At 43.4% G+C, this 18,296-nt stretch overlaps 1 protein-coding gene across 2 annotated transcripts in view; it reads left to right on the forward strand.

Moving 5' to 3' along the window:
- Positions 1 to 18,296, forward strand: part of AP3S1 (adaptor related protein complex 3 subunit sigma 1) — a 223,113-nt gene that overhangs the window by 38,288 nt on the left and 166,529 nt on the right. For both annotated transcript variants that reach the window (XM_069625534.1, XM_069625535.1), the window contains exon 2: positions 1,424 to 1,515. In XM_069625534.1, the coding sequence (XP_069481635.1) occupies positions 1,424 to 1,515 (92 nt within the window). The remainder of the gene's footprint in view (positions 1 to 1,423; positions 1,516 to 18,296) is intronic.

Genomic DNA, 18,296 nt, shown 5'->3' on the forward strand with positions numbered 1-18,296 from the left:
TTAAAGACAATTTGATGGAGAGTAATTCACCGAGTGGAATGATTGGTTATGGATTTCCCTTATGAGATGTTTTTGGCCATGATTGCTGCTCCTCCTCCTTTGGCGACCTGTCTATCTTTTCTGAAGATAGTGTAGCTTTCGGGGATGGCCAGTGTTAGTGGGGGACCAGCTGCTGCATGGAGCTATGTTTCGGTGATGGCTAAAAAGTCTAGGTTCTTAGTAGTGAAGATGTCAGCAAAATCTAAAGCATGAGCTGGGAGTGACCTTGCATTGATGCGTGCACTTTTAGTATGGATACTTCTGGTTCGGCGGTGTCTTGGGAGGTTGGGTTGCTTGACGGCGACACAGATATATGTGGATGTGGGGTGTTCTTGGTGGTGACGGATGCACAGGTATGAGTAATGCTAAGGGAGTTGAATGTATCTGCTTCAATTTGCTGGGGATTGAATCCAGGGTGGAGACCTTCAGGTTGTGATGGGTAGCTAGGAGAGGTGGTTGGTGAAATCTCCTGGTAGAGGGGTGTGGGGTTCTGGAGTTGGGGGTGTGCTTTTCTCCATGTGAATGAAGAGATGGTGGTAGGGCTGTAGATTCTGCGGTTGCATGTGGTAAGTGGGCATGGTTGGCTAGGGCCATTGGGCGTAGGATTGAGTGTGGTGCTCTGGATGGCCAAGGGCCTGAATTGACTGAGGCATGACTTATACTTTGGTTAGCTGAAAGCCGTGGGGGCAGGGGAGCTGGTAATGTGTACAGGTGGCAAAAAGCGAGTGGGACGAATGGTGTGCGAATCTGGGAGGCTAATTGCCATACTTAGGGTCAGAGTGAGTTTGTGCTTTGGATTGCCATGTTGGCACAGGTCGGCTAAGCTAATAGTAGGTTTTGAGCGGTCTTGGTCCTGCATAATAATGCAGTGTTTAGAAATTGTGTTGAGGGTGACTATATGGCACCTATGCAGCGTGCTAGGAGGGAGGTGATAGTCATTGATTAGTAGCTCTTCGCATGATCGTAGGGTCACATCTAGGTGTGGTCAATTCTCGGTGTGGTCACTTTTAGCAGGTATCGTAATGTAGTGGTCTGGCTCACGTTTAGCGACGAGTGGACCTCGTCTCAGGTGCAGGTTGCTGTCTAGGCAGCATAAAGTAGTGGGCTTGGGCATTATGAAAGCATTTTAACTATTTTCATGTTTGGGGGTGCCTGCTACCAGGTTCCCAGATTTAATATGCTTCTCTTAAAATGGGAAATCCTTTCTTTAGATAAATAAAATGTTTCTCACACAGTGGGACTAGTTGCACAGTTGCGATGTACCTGAACTACATGCATCATGCCCGACTACTCGACCATATCATGTTTTTTGGCTAACAGCAAATTAATCTTTTAAACATGAACTTTTGTCTGTTACTATAACTATTTATTTTTATTTTTACAGACGGAAGATACACAGCAACAAATAATAAGGGAAACATTTCACCTGGTATCCAAGAGGGATGAGAATGTCTGTAATTTCTTGGAAGGAGGCCTGTAAGTACATGGCGATTTTACAGTACACTCTAATTGTACAGTACAATCATATAATTTTATTTGTGACATGCTCTCACAGCCACTACTCCCATAAAATATTTTAAAATGAGCACCTTTACTTAGTTTTGGTATATTTAAACTCAGCTTGTCACGTTTTATTTATGTGTATTTGTATTTATTGAATTTTATATAGCGCTTTTAGCCACAGCACTTTACATGAAACAGGAAAAACATTACATTACAATACATGCAAGTTAATATAACTGATGAATCAAATAACAGATAACAATATACAGAACAATTTGCTATGAGACTGCCAGAATATACATGTGCTGAATAGGACATTAGTCAGAAGACGAGAACTGTCAGGTAGGACATTGGAGTAGGTAGGATTTTAGAGAAGTGCGTAAGGGAGAGTATGAGGTAATGGAGCAGCTAACGAGAGGAAGAGAGTTCCAGTGGAGTGGAGCAAGAAGCTGGAAGGAAAAGAAACGGGAAGGTGCACAAGGTGCAGGTGGGACAGTGAGTAGGAAGTGGTCAGCCGAACGGAGCGGGTGAGAGGGAGAGTAGAATAAGAGTAGGGAGGAAAGGTGGGGAGGAGTGACCATAGAGAGATTTGAAGACAAGACAGAGGAATTTGAATTTGAGATGAGAATGAAAGGAGCGCCAGCCCAGGGAGGAGAATGAAGAGGAAATGGAGTCGTGAAGAGAGAGAAGACCGAGAGAGCAGATGGCAGAATGGTAGATGGATTTAAGGGGGGCTAGATGTGAGGAAGGGAGGCCAAAGAGGAGAGCTGAGCAGTAGAATAGTCAAGAGAAGATTAGAGAAGATATTAGGAGTTTAGTGGCGTGAAAGGTTGGGAAGGGGTGCATTTTGTGAATGTTATAAAGGTGGGAGCGACGGGCACGGGAGGTGAGAGAGATGTGGTGAGTTAAGGAGAGGTTAGAGTCGAAATGGAGACCAAGGTTACGGGCGAAGGCGGAGATGGGGAGCTGGGAGGAAGGGAAAGAGCATGGAGGGAGGAAGTGAGTGTGGGAGTATTAGCAGGGAAGAATAAGACTTCGGTTTTGTCAGAATTCAGGGTGCGGAAATGGGAGGAAAAGTGCATCTTTCTAATGTACTGCAGATCTTGGTGAATTGTTGTGCATGCATATATATCTATTTTTACGATATGATTTAAACCTTTTGCCATTTCTTTACGTAGACGGTTACAAGAAAATCTAAAAGTTTAACAGTTACTGATACAAACTTTCAACAATACATGAATCAAAGCAGATTACATATAGATTACATGATATTCCACATGATCCGTCTCTCAAATTGGTTATATGCTCTTATACATTCACTATTTTCCTTCTACAGCAATTGTATATCTGTAAGAGTCCTACACATTTTCAAATGTAATTGATCAGAAGTTAAAAATCTATTCTAAAAAGATCCACTTGACAAGGGAGTTATACAGCTCTTACTACTACTGAAGTGCTTGCTAGCCGGATCCCTTACCCTCACACAGTCAATTAGCTCATGTTTAATGGAATCTGATAGTCCATCACAGAATCGACCTTGCCTTTTATCCCTGGTTAAGCCTAGTATGGGGCTCACCTCTTTGAGGCTCTGCATCAAATTTAAGTAGAATCAGAGGAGAACCATGCATAATCTACTCTGAAAATCTGCTTAAGAAAAATGTTAAAATTTACAATATCCAAAGTTAAATGTCCATTTGCCAATGTGATAATAACCTCAATCCGCGATTATGTTTACCCTCAGCAATTCCACTTTTTTACTAAGGGTCTATTGGCCCTCTCCTTGTCTGAACTGCAAATAACTTAAAAATAACTAATTTTAAGAGACTACATTGTTATGACACTATTGCTACTGAAAAGCGCATGTTGCCCTCTTTTCTTGGGCTTCGTATTACCTTTTGTAAAGCTGATCCCGTCCATATTGCTACAGTAAGGCACTGTAAACAGTATAAGAATTGGTTTAAAAGGCACAGATAATTTCTGTACAACCGTGATAGTCCATCCAAGTCCGTTTCCTCCAATTGTCCAGCTAAATTCTGTTCACTTACCAACTTTGAACCAGCACCCCAGTAGTCCTCTCAGATTAACCCCATTTCAGAGGCACTTTGGTGCCTCCATTTTACCGCTCTATATGGTCCCTCTAGGGATATTGAAGCCTTTCAAATGTCCATCTTCAACTACGTGGTCCCTTTCCTTTGGCAAAGAGCTCATAGAATGCTTGATTATTAAGTCCAAAAATTCAAGGGCTCCATGCCCTGATGGTATTCCTAACTGTGATGAACGCCAGTCCAACTCCTTGGGCTATGTACTCTTTTAAGAAATATTTTACCTTCTAGATCTTTTCCAGCTTCCTAGCCTGAAGCCCAAGTTGTTCCTATATTTTAAAGAGGAAATCTCTTGGGAATTACCGCCCAATGTATTTGCTGGATTCCAGTAGCAAATTCTGTGCTTGCACACAGCTTAATGGATGCATTCACCCATGGCTTGCCTTCAAAACTGAGCTCTTCAAAACAGAGCTTGTTGAAGTGTGGCGCTATTTATTCGTAGCTACTATTGATCTGTCGGCAGTATTCAACTATGTAAATAGAACTAGACTTGGCAGCTTGGGGCCTTCCAGAGGGTCTACTTGTTATCATCCAACTCTATGCAATGGTAGTCAGATTGGATAATCCCAGGACTCTAATAGGATTCCCTTAGACAGGCATGTGTATTGGCTCCCTGTCTTTGTAATGTTCTCCTACCTGAGTTCAGCATTCACCCACTCTAGAACGTTCCCTCCTAATTTAGGGAACCAGCACATCCAGTGGATCGCGTATGCTGATGACATCTTACTGTTTGATCACACGCCTATGGTTCTCCAGAGAGCACTTTGTTCTTTCCAGAATTATCTGGGGTTTAATGAGCTGGTGTTAAATGCTAACATGAATAACATTTGACACTTTTACATTTCTAAAAAGCTTGTTCCCTTTAAATGGTCTTTTCAGGGGAAGAGTTTAGACAAATGTGATCATTTTAGATACTTAGGTTCCCATATTTTTTATAAACTAAACCGCTTTGTACTATATGCTCTGTTTAAAAAAAAATAAAAAAAAAGATATTACTATTTGCCTCACAATTTATGTAGGTTGCTTTTCAGATTCTGTCGCTATTTCTTTTGACCTTTTAATTAAATATTATAAAGGGAAAATAGTACCCAGCATTACTTTTTCCGCCCAAATTATGGCAGTTGGTTGATTGGCCCCATCGCTCACGATTAGAGGGCCTCCTTTGGAGAAAGGCTTTGTCTGTACCAAATTCTTTACCGATATCCATCATTCGATACGAATTGGGCTTTAATTCTCTCAAGTTCTGTGTTCTATGGAATATGCTCTCCGTTTAGGAAAAGCCTTCTTCCTGTGAAAGATTCTATATTCGAAACTGAGTGATTCTTAGGAAACCGTGAAATGCTTTAGCTAGATAATCTACTGTAATCTTACGTAATTTAACCACAGATTTGCTAATGCATTGTTAAATCAAGGTAAAGGAGAAACTTTGGGAATTTGATTGGATTGCCAATCAACAGATTCTCAAATAGTCTTTATTTGTTGAATGTGGAGCACACACGATTGTGCTCCCTCCCCTGCACTTATTACAATTCCTGTCTCCAATGTATCGTAACACCTTTTTGAGATTTAGATTTAACACTTTGTTGATCGGGGAAATGTAAATAGTCGAGATTTATAGATTCTTTCAAACCACCTCTTTTTACAGACTGCATTGGTGCTTAAACTTTAAGTCATCTGCACTTAAATTATTTTGTAGGATTTACTGATAGGTTAATTATGGATGGCTTTTGGAAACGTGTTGTCACGAGTCGCTCTCGTTCTGCCACTTGGGGGCCTGATTTGGGGTTTATTCCCTATGGGAATTTCCTTCCGAACCTTATTAGACAGTGCTGTGGTGATCTGGGAGTTCTTAATCCACATTTTCCATGTCACATCCCTTCAGGATCCATTCCAGGTTTTTGACAGCCAATATGCTGCTTTAATCAAAAGACGATGCTTCACAGAATGCCTGGCCACTACTTCATCTCCACCTTTGCAGGACAAGGTTGTGTGGAGGATAAGCAGCACCTGTGGCAGGCAGGTGCTAGCAAACCACACACCTGAGGCGCATGCTTGTTAGCCAGCTTTGAAATCCTCCTCAGTTTGCTTTCGTTGTTGCAGTGTTTGAGTCTGTGACTGGTCTCTTGGTTCATATGCTTAGTGTATAGTTTCCTGTTTTTTATTTCTTGTTCCTGGATGCCTGGATTTCAAAATTAGTGTGTTTAGTAGTATTTTCTACTTCCTGGATTCACTTTCTGTCTTCCACTGTTTTGCAGTCAGCACTTTCAAGTGTATTCCTTTAACCCTGTTTGTGTTTTTATTCCTTTGACTTTGCCCATTCTGCAGTGTTTGTATGAATCTTTAGGTGCCCCTCATTGAGAGATTTTCTATTTTGTACCCTTTTCCTTTCCTTCCCTGGGTGGGTGGGGGGGGGGATTTACACTTGTAATTCCCTGCACCTCTTCCTTTACTTTCTCTCGTCTGTTCCTGGTTTTCCCTTGCACTTCTATGTTCCATATTGATTGATGGGTGTAGCGTGCTGTTGTATCTGTTTTCCTCACTATTCTGTAAGCACTATTCCTACCCGTCAGGGGTCCTGTGCATCCTCCCCTTGCTCTTATAGCCTTTCTGGTTCCATGGTTGATCAGCAGGGTTCGTGGGCTTCACTGACATTCCAGGTGGCGTTTTGCGTCCTCGTGGTTGTGTTTTACCATATGCAATCCCATTAAGGGTGTTAGTTCAGTGATCCTGTCATTGCTTGTCTCCTATGTGGACTTGGCACTGACAGTACCTGTAACAGCAATTGTGGGTGAGGAGTTTGCCGACTTTCTTTGTAATTATTAGGCGCAGTGGTTAGCCCACATCCCTTTTCATATATTTGTATTCTTATCACACTCTATTTGCACATCCTGGGTTTTAGTGTACATGTAACTTAGTTCCTGAGTGCATGTTGTTTGACACAGTAGACACTGTGTAATTATTGAAGCCACGCCCCTGCATGCTCGCACCAGAAAAAATACAGTCTGCTAAGGAAAAAGGCACAAGATAAGCGTGCAAGATAACAGTATTTATTTCTACAAAATGGAGACGCATCAGCAAAGGACTCTGCTGACGCCGAACGTTCTGAGCATGTTCGGTACATTATCAGCACAAATAACGTCACTAATGATGTAATTGTATTGGATTGGAGGATCCCTATACATATATATGGGATGCCAGGCCTTTGGTCAGTCTTCATCTGTCCATCTCCGTTCACATGGGTGCTGCTGGGCACGTCATCCGCTGTGAGCGGACCTAAAAATTAATTAGCGACTCTGACTATTGTTGTAACAATGCACCTGGTAGATATAAGGGTGGGCTCAGAGGGGGAGGGCATCCGAGGTGTCACTAACTCGCATGCTCCACTCGCCCCAGACAGATCAGCAACTACCAAGGTCTTTCATCGTAGTTTTAGGCTATAATTCTGATGCTACCCTGCACCTCGCTGCACAAATCACCTCACCCATTTCTGAAGGCACGATAGCCTTGCCTTCTGATCTTGGTGATCGATCGAGGGGTGTCAAAGTTTTATGGTCGGTGGTCTGGGTTTGGATGGTGCTCTGGCATGCGGGGTCATGGGATGAAAGTATGGCAAAGCTGTATTTCTCATGTGGGGATCATTTGGGGGCAGGCAGGCCTTGCTATCTGTTCCCTGGGATGGTACTGCCAAGAGGCACTCTGCCCCCTTCTGATGGCCTTGCAAGGTGCATTCTTCACAGGATGCTAAGGCCTGTAACGCAATGGAGGATGTTTGTGGATCTCTGAAACCTGGCTGGGGTTGGGGGCGGGAGGTAGTGTTCATGCTCACGCAAGGGGTCTAATAACTAACACACACAATGCTGGTCGCTGCACTTGGGCCTAAATTCTAAGATGGCTGCCGCTTGCCAAGATGGCGTTCACACCTGTATCTACTGTACAGCTTGCTATGCGTGCTCTAGGATGGTTGTGCACCCTCCTCTATGTGCACCCCCTCCTCCCTGGATGTACTCTCTTAACATTTATTTCTCTTTCGGTATCCCCTAGGTCCTAGGGGGTGGGAAGTCCCTCTCTCCTTCCCAACACGTGTGTACGTTTCCCTTGCCATATCCACCTCCTTTGTCCACTTATAACACATGTTTCTATTAGTTATCATACATCTTTACTATTGCTGGTTTTAGTGTGATAAACTTTATCTAACAGAATACCTAAGGTCAATTTCTTATTCATAATTGTTAGGAATTGTTTTGTCTCTTTTTTTTTTTAAATGTATTGCAATTGTTTGTTTTTTTGATTTTCTTACTGTAATGAAGCTATTAAAGGTAAGGTTTTATGTAAAAACCAAAGCACAATCATTACATTTAAAAAAAAAGAATGACAGTACTTCTATTTTATGATCTATCAGTGCAAAATCCTTAAATGAGGTGCATGCTGGCATCGCCCAATCATGGTTAAATTACTTTGTAGTCCGATTTGTATTATCCAGCAATTCCTTTTTTATTTGAACAAGTTTCACTTAAAAAGGTGAGACCCTTTGTCACAACGTGCACCACCTCTTAACAGAGATGTCATTTCACCAAAATGCCTGGGTTAGCGGAAGTGACTTCACATGAACCATGACCTCTGATGACATAACAGGAAGTGATGACATTTGACCCCATCCTAAAGTGACATCACGAGAAGTGATGGAACACAACCTTTCACCCCTTGACAAAACAAGACGTGGCATCACATAGCATTGTTCTTGAATACACTACAGAAAATATGGTTATGATATCACTATAATGTTATATACATTTCATACAAGAATGGAATGGATCACCTTATGTATCGTTAATACCAAATTACTGTGAATACATACAAGCAGATGTCCAAGGCCTAATGATAATGTGTTATTAAAGCGCTTAAGCGCTTCATATAGAAAATATATACATACAATATCACCCAACCTGTTTTGGTACTCATTTAGCGACCTCAGAAGAATGAAAGGGTGGGTTGAGGTGTTTAAGAAAAGACTAAATCAGTGACTCACCCACTGAAGTGTGCCTGAAACAAACCTTGAATGAGTCTAGCAATTGTATAGAATTCCAGAAAGACACATTTGTTATTCCTATTCTTTTTATTTAGGGTCACTGCTCGAAGTGTTACTTTTGGAACCCCATGTTTTTTGAAGATGCCTGAGCAAGAAAGTCAGCCACCACAGCCCAGGAGCTTAAAGTTAAGAAGATTTTTTTTTTTTTTGGGGTAGCAAGGGAGATTGCCTCTGGTGCTGAATGTAAGCTTTTATATCTCAGATCAAGGACTTTTTGGGGTTGTTAATGAAGATTTTAACAGTTGTAACTTTTTGCACTAGACGAGAGTCTTGAGGGATGACGGTCTCAATGCTGCTCTCAACAAGGACATTGGTAAGGAATTCAGTATACACAAAACTGGTTTCCAAATTATTCCTTCAATTCTTGATAGGCTCTCACGAAGCTGATATTTTATAAATTCTAATCCTTACGTTCTCTTTGCAATTACTTTTGTTTTATAAAAATGTATGTGCCTGATCGCTGAAGTGCAGCGAGGGAGCCTGAAACCAAATTGGGCGGGTTCAGGGGCTTGGGGGGGGGGGGTTCTCCCTCCCACCCTCCAACGTGACATTGTTTTAAATAATGGGTGAAAATGCTGCATTTTACAGCATTGTGAAAAATTGGTTAAAAAGCCACACAATGTGCAATCAATTTTGTATGATACATGAAAAAAAACAATCGATGCAAGTTACCAACAGTGCCCAAGACCATTTTACAATGTATTTTCATTATACCTTTGTTCAGAACCTATTCTAGTATAAAAAATATCTTCATGCTGGCTGGACCCATACACGCTCCTGCATATTGCACCAATATATGCTAGTATTAGTATATAAGGACGCCCATCCAGTAAAAAAATGCATTGCCACAGACAGAAAGTATATCCACCTGGCTAGACCAGCCTGCATTGGATGTGGGCCAGTGACAACACCCGTCACGTTTGCTTTACCGTTGATCCACAGTAACTGCATCAAGGGTGTTAAGCAAAGTTAAGTGTTATGTGGACAGACTGGCCTACATTCAATGTCGTACAGTTTACCCAGGTAATAACCAGAACTGCCAACTGACCTGTGACTGTAACAAAACCTTGAGGTCGCAAACGTGTCAGAAAACCAGCGAGCAGGGCAGACTGAGAAAAATAGACCTCACTTATTAAAGTGATGATCCTTTTACACGTAAGGCAAACCTTTCATCTCTATACAATGGCTTTACTGCAATCTGTTTCTGCCAGTGAAAGCTTTGACCGTCATGATCTCCTAAAGTTGGCAGATTTCGCAGCCCAGAAGTGCATAGCTGTCAACAGCTCCAAAAAAAAAAAAAAAAGATTTAAGATCTTTGGAGCGCAGCGCAAGTTTTTCGGGTGTCTGGGTTGAACAAAAAAAAGCTAAATTATGAAAATAAATCATGCACTGATATACAAGTTTGTACAATTAGATTAATAGTCCATATAATTGTTTGCCCCATCACTGAAATTTGTCAAAGTCACTGCTAGTATACCCACATTCCCAGAACAGTTTTGGCCAAGATCACAGGGCACTCGGTGCTTTCCCATCACTTCTAATTACTTATTAAAATATAACTCAAAAGTACAAAGCAGTGCACACTTTAACTTAGTGATGCAAATAAGATAAAGTGCTTCTCTTTCAATCCACTCGCAAATCACATATAATTGTCACCTCTATTGGGGCAAGTACAGTGATCTATGCTATTAAGCACTGTTCCACAAATGCAAATAAAAAGGAACTGTTTCTAATTCTAATGGAATTGTCCCCAATTTATTCACAGTGCATTTTGTCCTTTTAGTGAGGTGGGCGGAGATAAATTATGCACATTTATGTATGTCTATGCTTATACACAATAAATAAAAAAATACACTTACCTTGCCTTCATGCATCCACACAAGCGCCTGTACTGTCCAGGGAGAAACGGATGGCCCTCCCCTCCCCTCCTCTCTGAACTCAGACACGCTTCCTGAGAGGAAAGGCGGCCTCTCCTGTCCTGTCAATCGGCGTGTTAACATTGTCAGCCTTCTCAATGTGTACACACTGACTGACGGAAGAGGTCTCCTCTCCTCTCCGCTCCGCTTAGGCAGTGTGTCTATGGTGCTGGCATAATGATGACAGCAGGGCGGTCAGTCGGCTCCCATTATTAGCTACTATGTTTGTTTCGGGGCCCAAGAGCACTGCGACAAACAAAACAATTTTAAAAAATGGTGTAGCGGGGAACATGCCCCATGCAGAAAGGTACCCCGTCAATATAAAGGACCTGGGGGACAGTGCTACCTGTCAATCAGGTGTGGAGGTGTCCTGCCACTGGAAGGAATTCATTTTATTTCTAAGTTTTGCATAATTTGACTATCTTAGTATCATTGTATGTTTGTGTTTTAACAGTTTTATAATGCTGTAATAGGCAACTTTTGCCCTCTAAAATGTAGATCTATTTAAGCCATACTCCCCTGCTAAACATCTAATATTTGATCACGTGCACGCAAATAAAAGGACCTTAAAAACAAACATGAAACGGTGTTCACAGCCAATGCTTGTGAAGGCACGCCCCTAAACGCTCACACCAGAAAAAATACAACCGTCTCGTGGAAAAAAGGTCAAGAGATTCTTGCAAGGATAAAGTTTTAATTCTACAAAAAATAGGTGTGCCAGCAAAGAACTTCTGTTCACGAACGTTCTGAGCAAAAAAGGTGCAAGCAAGAGTTTAAAAAGGGGCACTGCGTCCTCAATATATATATAGTAAAAACCTACATGGCTGGTTGGTGCGACCCTATGCATGGTCGCCTACTCCATGGGGGATGCCAGGCCATTGGCCCAAGCCCTGTCCGTCCGTCTTCCATCACGTGGGGTCAGCTGGGCACATCGGTGAAAGGTCGAAAATACAATTAAATGTGCTACTCTTTTTTAACACGGGGTACCTGGCATGATCATGGACTGGTATTGGGGGAGGCTCGAGGTCACACATTTCACTCATCCAGGTTGTGGCGTCCGGCATCCAAAGCTTCACCCTCGCTTTTGAACTTTAATGTATCCCTCCCCTCACCTTGCATTACAAATCATGCCATTGTAAAGTACAGATAGGATGACCGTTCGTTTATCTCTTATGGTTGTCTGCTTTATGGTCGATGGGCATGGTGTCAGCTGGTATCTTGGAATTCAGGGGTCTTGGAACTGAAGACATTTGTATGGACTATAACTTGTAGTTGGCTGGGTGGGGTTTGGATGATTGCTCTGGCCTGGTTGGGGTAACATGTACAGTGAGGCGCCTAGCACCGTTGCATGGCTTTGCTTTTCTCGGGATAAAACATATTAGCAACAGTTGTAGAACAAAAGAGGGTTTTTGCCAAAATCAACAGCGCAGGTCTCTCTCTCGTCAGTGCTTTGGCTTATTCAGGTTTCTTCATCGGGTTTGCGGCCTGTGTCTAATGCGCTGCCATGCAGGCCCAATCTTTCTGCTATAGCTACAAAATGGTGCCTGCTTATATGCGCACACTAAGTTTAAACATCTACAGTTGACAATATTATGTCCATACAGAGTCTATTAGAACGCCCCACTCCACCCTGGCACATCACAGGTTTCTTCATGGGATTCCCCTCACCCTAAAGCACCTAGGGGGGTGTGATAGGTTAATTTCCTTCCCAGCACTTGGGTGCAGTGTTTAAGAAACTCTCCACCCTTCAATATGAGATTGAGCCACATGGGACCATGTTGGTTTGAACACTACCCGATGTGCTTCGTACATGGTGGATGGAGCGGGATTCTCAAGGCTTGCCCTCCTTTTAGAGACTCCGTATTTCGTTAAGGCATAAGGATCTGTCTTTGTCTGATAAGGTTCGGTACTGCAATTCCAGTTTGTCTTCGAATAGCCCGAATCGAATGACATGAATAATGAGGGGAATGCTTTCTAAAGTATAAGGTGCAAATATTAAGAGCCTCTTATGCAAGGCAGTTGATGTAAAGCGAAATCTAACTGTTACATTTTAACACTGCAGATTACCAAAAGCAAAGCCAACTGCGGGAGTTTGCAGAGTGTGGAAGGGAATCGTTAGCACCCAGGATGGGGGAGCAACCAATCGGGTTGCTCGGATCGTGGGCTGAATCTACTGAGCTGAGCCTGTGTTCCGAACAACCTGATGGCTGCTTCCCCATCCTGGGTGCTAATAAATTTAGCACCCAGGATTTTCTCCCCCCTCGCTCCCATCTCTTAACATTTAATTCCCTGTCCCTCCCAGCCCCACTTACCTTTTTTTCTGCGCCGGAATGGCTTGGAGCACCTCCTCCAACTCTATGGCAGCCATCTTGCAAAAGTATTACCCAGGGTGCTAATAGCAATAATACCCTCTCTGGCGGGCCGGGTCGGGTGGTAACGGCACCTGGGCTCTCGTTAAAGGCCCTTGTGCATTATTGCTTGAATCCATGAGAACATTAAGAACACACTGTACCTTTCAAGCACTGCACAGGACAGGCAGCTGGCAGGTGAGTGAAGCAGCAAACCCTGCTTTTCCCCAGCGCACTGAATACCGCAGAACACCACAGCGCTGCGTGTACACACATTTGTAGGCCCAAAAAAGGTGAATTTGGCCTGGGCCCTGCTTAAAGGCTCAGAGTTGACCCTTAAACAATCTGAATCACACTTAAGATGTAACCAGCGCCAAAAGAGAAACACAAATGTTGCATTTCATATGACCCAACATTGTAGGTGGAACCAATCAGGATATGCAAAACAAGCCACAGCATGTAATGACGGTAATAAGTCGAACAATCCTTTTTTATAAAGATATTTTACAAAAAAGATTGATTTAGAAACTGCTCTGTGACCGAACACACCGGTCTTTCTAAATCGAACTGTCAGCCCCTCCGACGCACACATTGACACCCTTGCTCCTGCCCTGGCTGACATATGCAACTGCAGCTTCACCACTGGAGCCTCCCCCCGAAGCATTCTCTTGTGCACCCTCTTCTCAAGAAACCCTCAGCCGACCTATCCTGCCTGGCTAACTATCGCCCATCTCATCACTCTTTTCCTGGGAAAACCCCTGGAAAAGCTGGCCATCTCCCAGCTTAATCTTTACACTGAATCTGTTGGTTGTCTCCATGACCATCAGTCTGGCTTCAGAGCAGCCAGAAGCACAGAAACCTCTCTCCTGAACATCCGTGAAGACCTGCTCTCTAACCTTCATTCTAATCTCCCCTCTGTCCTCCTCTTACTCGAGATCTCTGCCTTCGACACAGTCAACCATGCCATCTTGCTCAATCGTCTCCGTGATGGTTATCATTGATCGGGCCCTGGCTTGGCTGTCCTCTTTCCACTCTGATCGACTCTCCCAGGTCCAACCTGGGTCCTTCCTTTGCTCTATATCACTCTCTACCTATGGTATTTCCCAGGGGTTTAACCTCTCTCCCTGGCTGTTCAACCAACACCTGGCAACTCTTGCCCACCACATTGCCGCTCTCTGCTCCAACTTTCAGTGCTATGCAGATGACCCTCAGCTCGTTTTCAGGCTCCCCTCTGCCACCTCTTCTCCTTCTCTCATCCCGGACTGTCTGTCTGCTATCCAGGAGTGGTGTGCCGCCAACGATCTCTGCCTTAATGCCAGTAAGATGGAGAGTCTCCTAATCGGCACCCCTGCACCCTCCTTTCATGTCACTTTCTGGCCTGCATTCCCTTGGCCCTCTTCCTGCTCCCACCTGTTAAGCTAATAGCCTCGGGGTCCTCTTCGACTCAAGACTCTCCTTTTCTCCTCACATCTCTGACGTCTCTAAGAACGCACACTACCAACTGCACCCCCTCGGAGGTATTCTTCCTTTCTTCTCCTTCCCCCGGAAGCTCACTGTCTTTAGAGCTCTGTTTCTCTCTAGGCTGGACTACAGCAACAGCCTCTTTCTAAATCTGCCTGCTTCTATTCTCCGCCCTCTGCAACTCATCCAGAACAGGACTGCAAGACTTGTACTTGGCTTCAAGCCCAGGTATCGTATCTCTCCAGCACTGAAATCTCTGCGTTGGCTCCCAGTGGATGGAAGGATTAAGTCCAAGACCCACTGCATTGTCCACAAGACCTTCTGGGGCCTGGGTCCTCAATACTCCAACCCTCTCTTTGTAAATACCTTCCTACTCAAGCTCTTCGCTCCTCCACCTCCAACTACCTCCGGGTCAATCGCTTCTCCAAGCAACAAGTTGGTGGTAGATCACTTTCTTTGGCTGGGGCATCCCTCTGGAACAGCCTCCCTGCCTCTCTGAAACCTGAGGAGAATGATCTGTGGTTCCGGAAGCACCTCAAGACCTTCCTCTTTGCTTCTGCCTTCGCTCTTCCTCTCCCCTGCTGATTTCCTGTCTGATATTGCACTGGTCATCTGGTTGCCCTCTGATTTCGGGCCCAGGTCCCTCACTGCCCAGTTGCACACGCGCAATGCCTCCTTGCAACCCTTGCACTTGGGTCTGTATCTTTAACCCTAGAGCCCCCTTTCCGGCACTTTTTGACACCTGCTGTTTGCATTTACCCTTGCACCTGCTGACCTTCTGGCCGCACTTCTTGTTATTGTTTAGATCCCATGTACAGCACTGCCTCCTCCCCTTACCTCTAGCACTTTCCACCTCCCCTGCACTTGCACGATCTCAATGTCAGTTGGCCTAGTGAGATCATTGTCTCTGTCTTGCCTCGTCATGCCTTGAAACGTGTGTGCATAGGTGCGTTAAAAATGCCATATCATTTAATATATCATATCATATCAGGGGCTTACAGGCACAGCGAGACAGAGTGGACGTGCCACAGCTGTGTGTGAAAGTAACATGTATGTGTTTTTGTGCGTGTATGTGGTGGGTGGAGGAGCGGGGCGGCAAGGAGTGAAGCGGTGGTCGGGGGATGAAACCCACCAAACCAGATGTCAAGTGGAATGCATCTGTGAAGAATAGGAACCCCTGATAAGAGTATGAGAATATTGTCTGTCTGAAATAGACCCAGAATGAGGGTACGAGAAATACTAATGTTTGCTAAAAGTGTCGCATTTGGGTAGTGACCCGGGAAGCACAGAGATTAAAAATGAATCGCCAGTGAACCAAAGATCTTAGAAGAGCCTAAAAAAAACCTCTGACGAAATTGGAGATCGATGGAAGGCCTGAGAACCCTAGGGATCCAGAGGGTTCTAAAGGTCCTGGAATGTCATGAAAGAACTCTGACTGGAACTTGAAATCAGGGTGACACGAGTAAAATCCCAAGAGGTTCCGAGGCCATGAAGAGATATGGGGCCACTCTGTATATTAAAAGTTGAGGTTGATGCTGCGAAAGAAAAACCGCTGAGCAAACCTGAGACAGTGGGTTAAGTTCAGAACCAGGAGAATGAGAATATGTGTTACGAGCGAGAAGTTAAGTTGTGATGAGAGGCCAACTGGGAGTACACCCGGTAGAGATTGATATCTGAATGCACCTGATTTTGGTTGTCTGGATACAATAGGGAAGTACTTTGAAAGGATAGGATAGGTTTACAAACTCTTTAGTTTTATTATCCAAACTTTGAGAGCTCTTTTGTTGAAGTTTATGGTTAGTTTGAAGGCTAAAGGACTTCAATAGGTTTGAATCTTCAGTTGCCCGTCTCCTTTGAACATTGTTAGTATGTCCCAGGAGGGACACAGACCTTTAAGAATAGGTTTAAAACCTTTGTTTATGTATTTGTATGGCGCTCCACACCCAAAGGTATCTGGCGCACACTTACATGTTACAGTTGAGAATGCAAAGTTTTTTAAAAGTAACAGTTGAGATACAGGTACATTTCGTTACATTTTTCATGTTACATTTGAGTGCAATAAATGTACAGGTTACAGTTGATATACATGTTATTACCATTACAGTTTGTCAGGTAATTGAAATCACATTTGCAATTGTCATGTGGCTACGGACAAAGTGGTATAATACAAGATTGCTTAAGCATGTTGGTAATACAGTACACGTTTCAATGTTGATGAGATTTGAGGCAGAGTCTACTGTGGTGATGAGAGTTGCAACAGTTCGAACAAAAGGTACAGTAGTCGGTTCAGTTATCAGTGAGTGAGTTAAAAGAAGTCATGGAGCGGAGCCCTGACGGGTGTGATCTGACTCTAGGGCTGAGATTGTTCTTGTGCGACTAGCCAGGTTTTTATCTTTGTACGTAAAGTCCAGTATACTGTCTCTGTTCTGATGTTAGACAGCAGAGTATTCCACAGTTTGGCGGCTAGAACGGGAACGCTTTTGCAGCCAGATTTTTCAAGTTTAAATCTTGGTATCACGAGTTGGTTCATTGGGGCGATTCTGGTGGGTCTATCAGATAGGTTTTTTGAGAACTTGAAGTTTAGTTAATTACGGGTTAAGTTGGCTAAACACTTAAGGGATAGTGTTTTGTACATGATTCGCTTTTTCACTGAACGCCATTGGCCTTGTGTTGAGGCTGAGATGTGGTTAGCTTTAGGTATGTTAATGGCTAAAGGGGTTTATCTCCTTGAGATGCAGGGGTAGCACATGGAGAACCAGGTTTTGAGCTATCCCTTCCATGACACTGCTTGATTACGGTTTTCTTTTTATTTTGGTCAGAATCCTTCCCTAATTCTGATAGGTGTTTGGTCCTTGGTCTTCATTTCTCCGCATTGCCACATGGGTCAAGAACTGTTATCTTTTAGTTTTGTCTGAAGTCTTTCAGTTGGATCACATCAAATACAGGGAAAATATTATTATTGTACAAAAAACGACCTGGATCTTTTATTAATTTCAAACTTTGGAAAAGGTGAGATAGGAAATAGCTACCTGAAAGGATATAAAATGTGCTTGATCCCATTCTTGTCCTACAGGATGGTAAGCGAATAGGGTTTAGTGTGCTAATGGTCATTCCTATACATTCCAGAGATAAAATACAGTACCCTATTCTGTGCCTGTTCCGATGCTTGTGTCTTGGTGTTCTATTAAAATACGTTCAACAAAATAGTTACTAGAAACACAGGTGAGGATGTACAAACCGGACCTTTATTCAGTTTTTAGTTTTAGTTTGTGTAATCAGTCCATCGTTGTTATGTTGTAACATGTAGACAACACATACTTGGCACTCGTAATTTGATACTTGCACCTCTGGTTCTTGTTAAACTAAATTGTTATGCTATTTGGGATTTTACAGTTTATCATCCAGTATTCATCTCTACTTGGGATTAGTGGCCCTTGTTTTTCCATATGCACTGGGTTTCTTTGTCTCAGCCGTAATACTAAACCTAGTAGAGTTAACATTTCCTTGTAAGTTTACTTGGGTGGAGGAGCAAGAAGACTCCCTTGCAAGTGCTTGTGTCCAGCCATTATCGTTGCTATACGTAACATGGGAGGATTGCTTCGGTTTAGTTTTTCTAAGCTCTAGAAACAGAGCTACAATATGAATGTGTTGTAGGGTGCAGGGTGTGAAGTTTCCAAGAGCTGAGCACTATTTTACCCCTGTTTGTAGCCCAGAAGACCCTGGTTTGCACTTGACACTAGCTATTTGCTAGTGCTATTGGACTCTTGGCGAGTAAGAAATGGTGTGTTGTGTGTATGTATAGCATTGAGGTGGTGAGTGGCTTTTTGCAGCTTGAATCTTT

Source organism: Ambystoma mexicanum, chromosome 6p, assembly GCF_040938575.1.
Source record: "Ambystoma mexicanum isolate Mex_15411 chromosome 6p, UKY_AmexF1_1, whole genome shotgun sequence".
In the NCBI taxonomy this organism is placed as follows: domain Eukaryota; kingdom Metazoa; phylum Chordata; class Amphibia; order Caudata; family Ambystomatidae; genus Ambystoma; species Ambystoma mexicanum.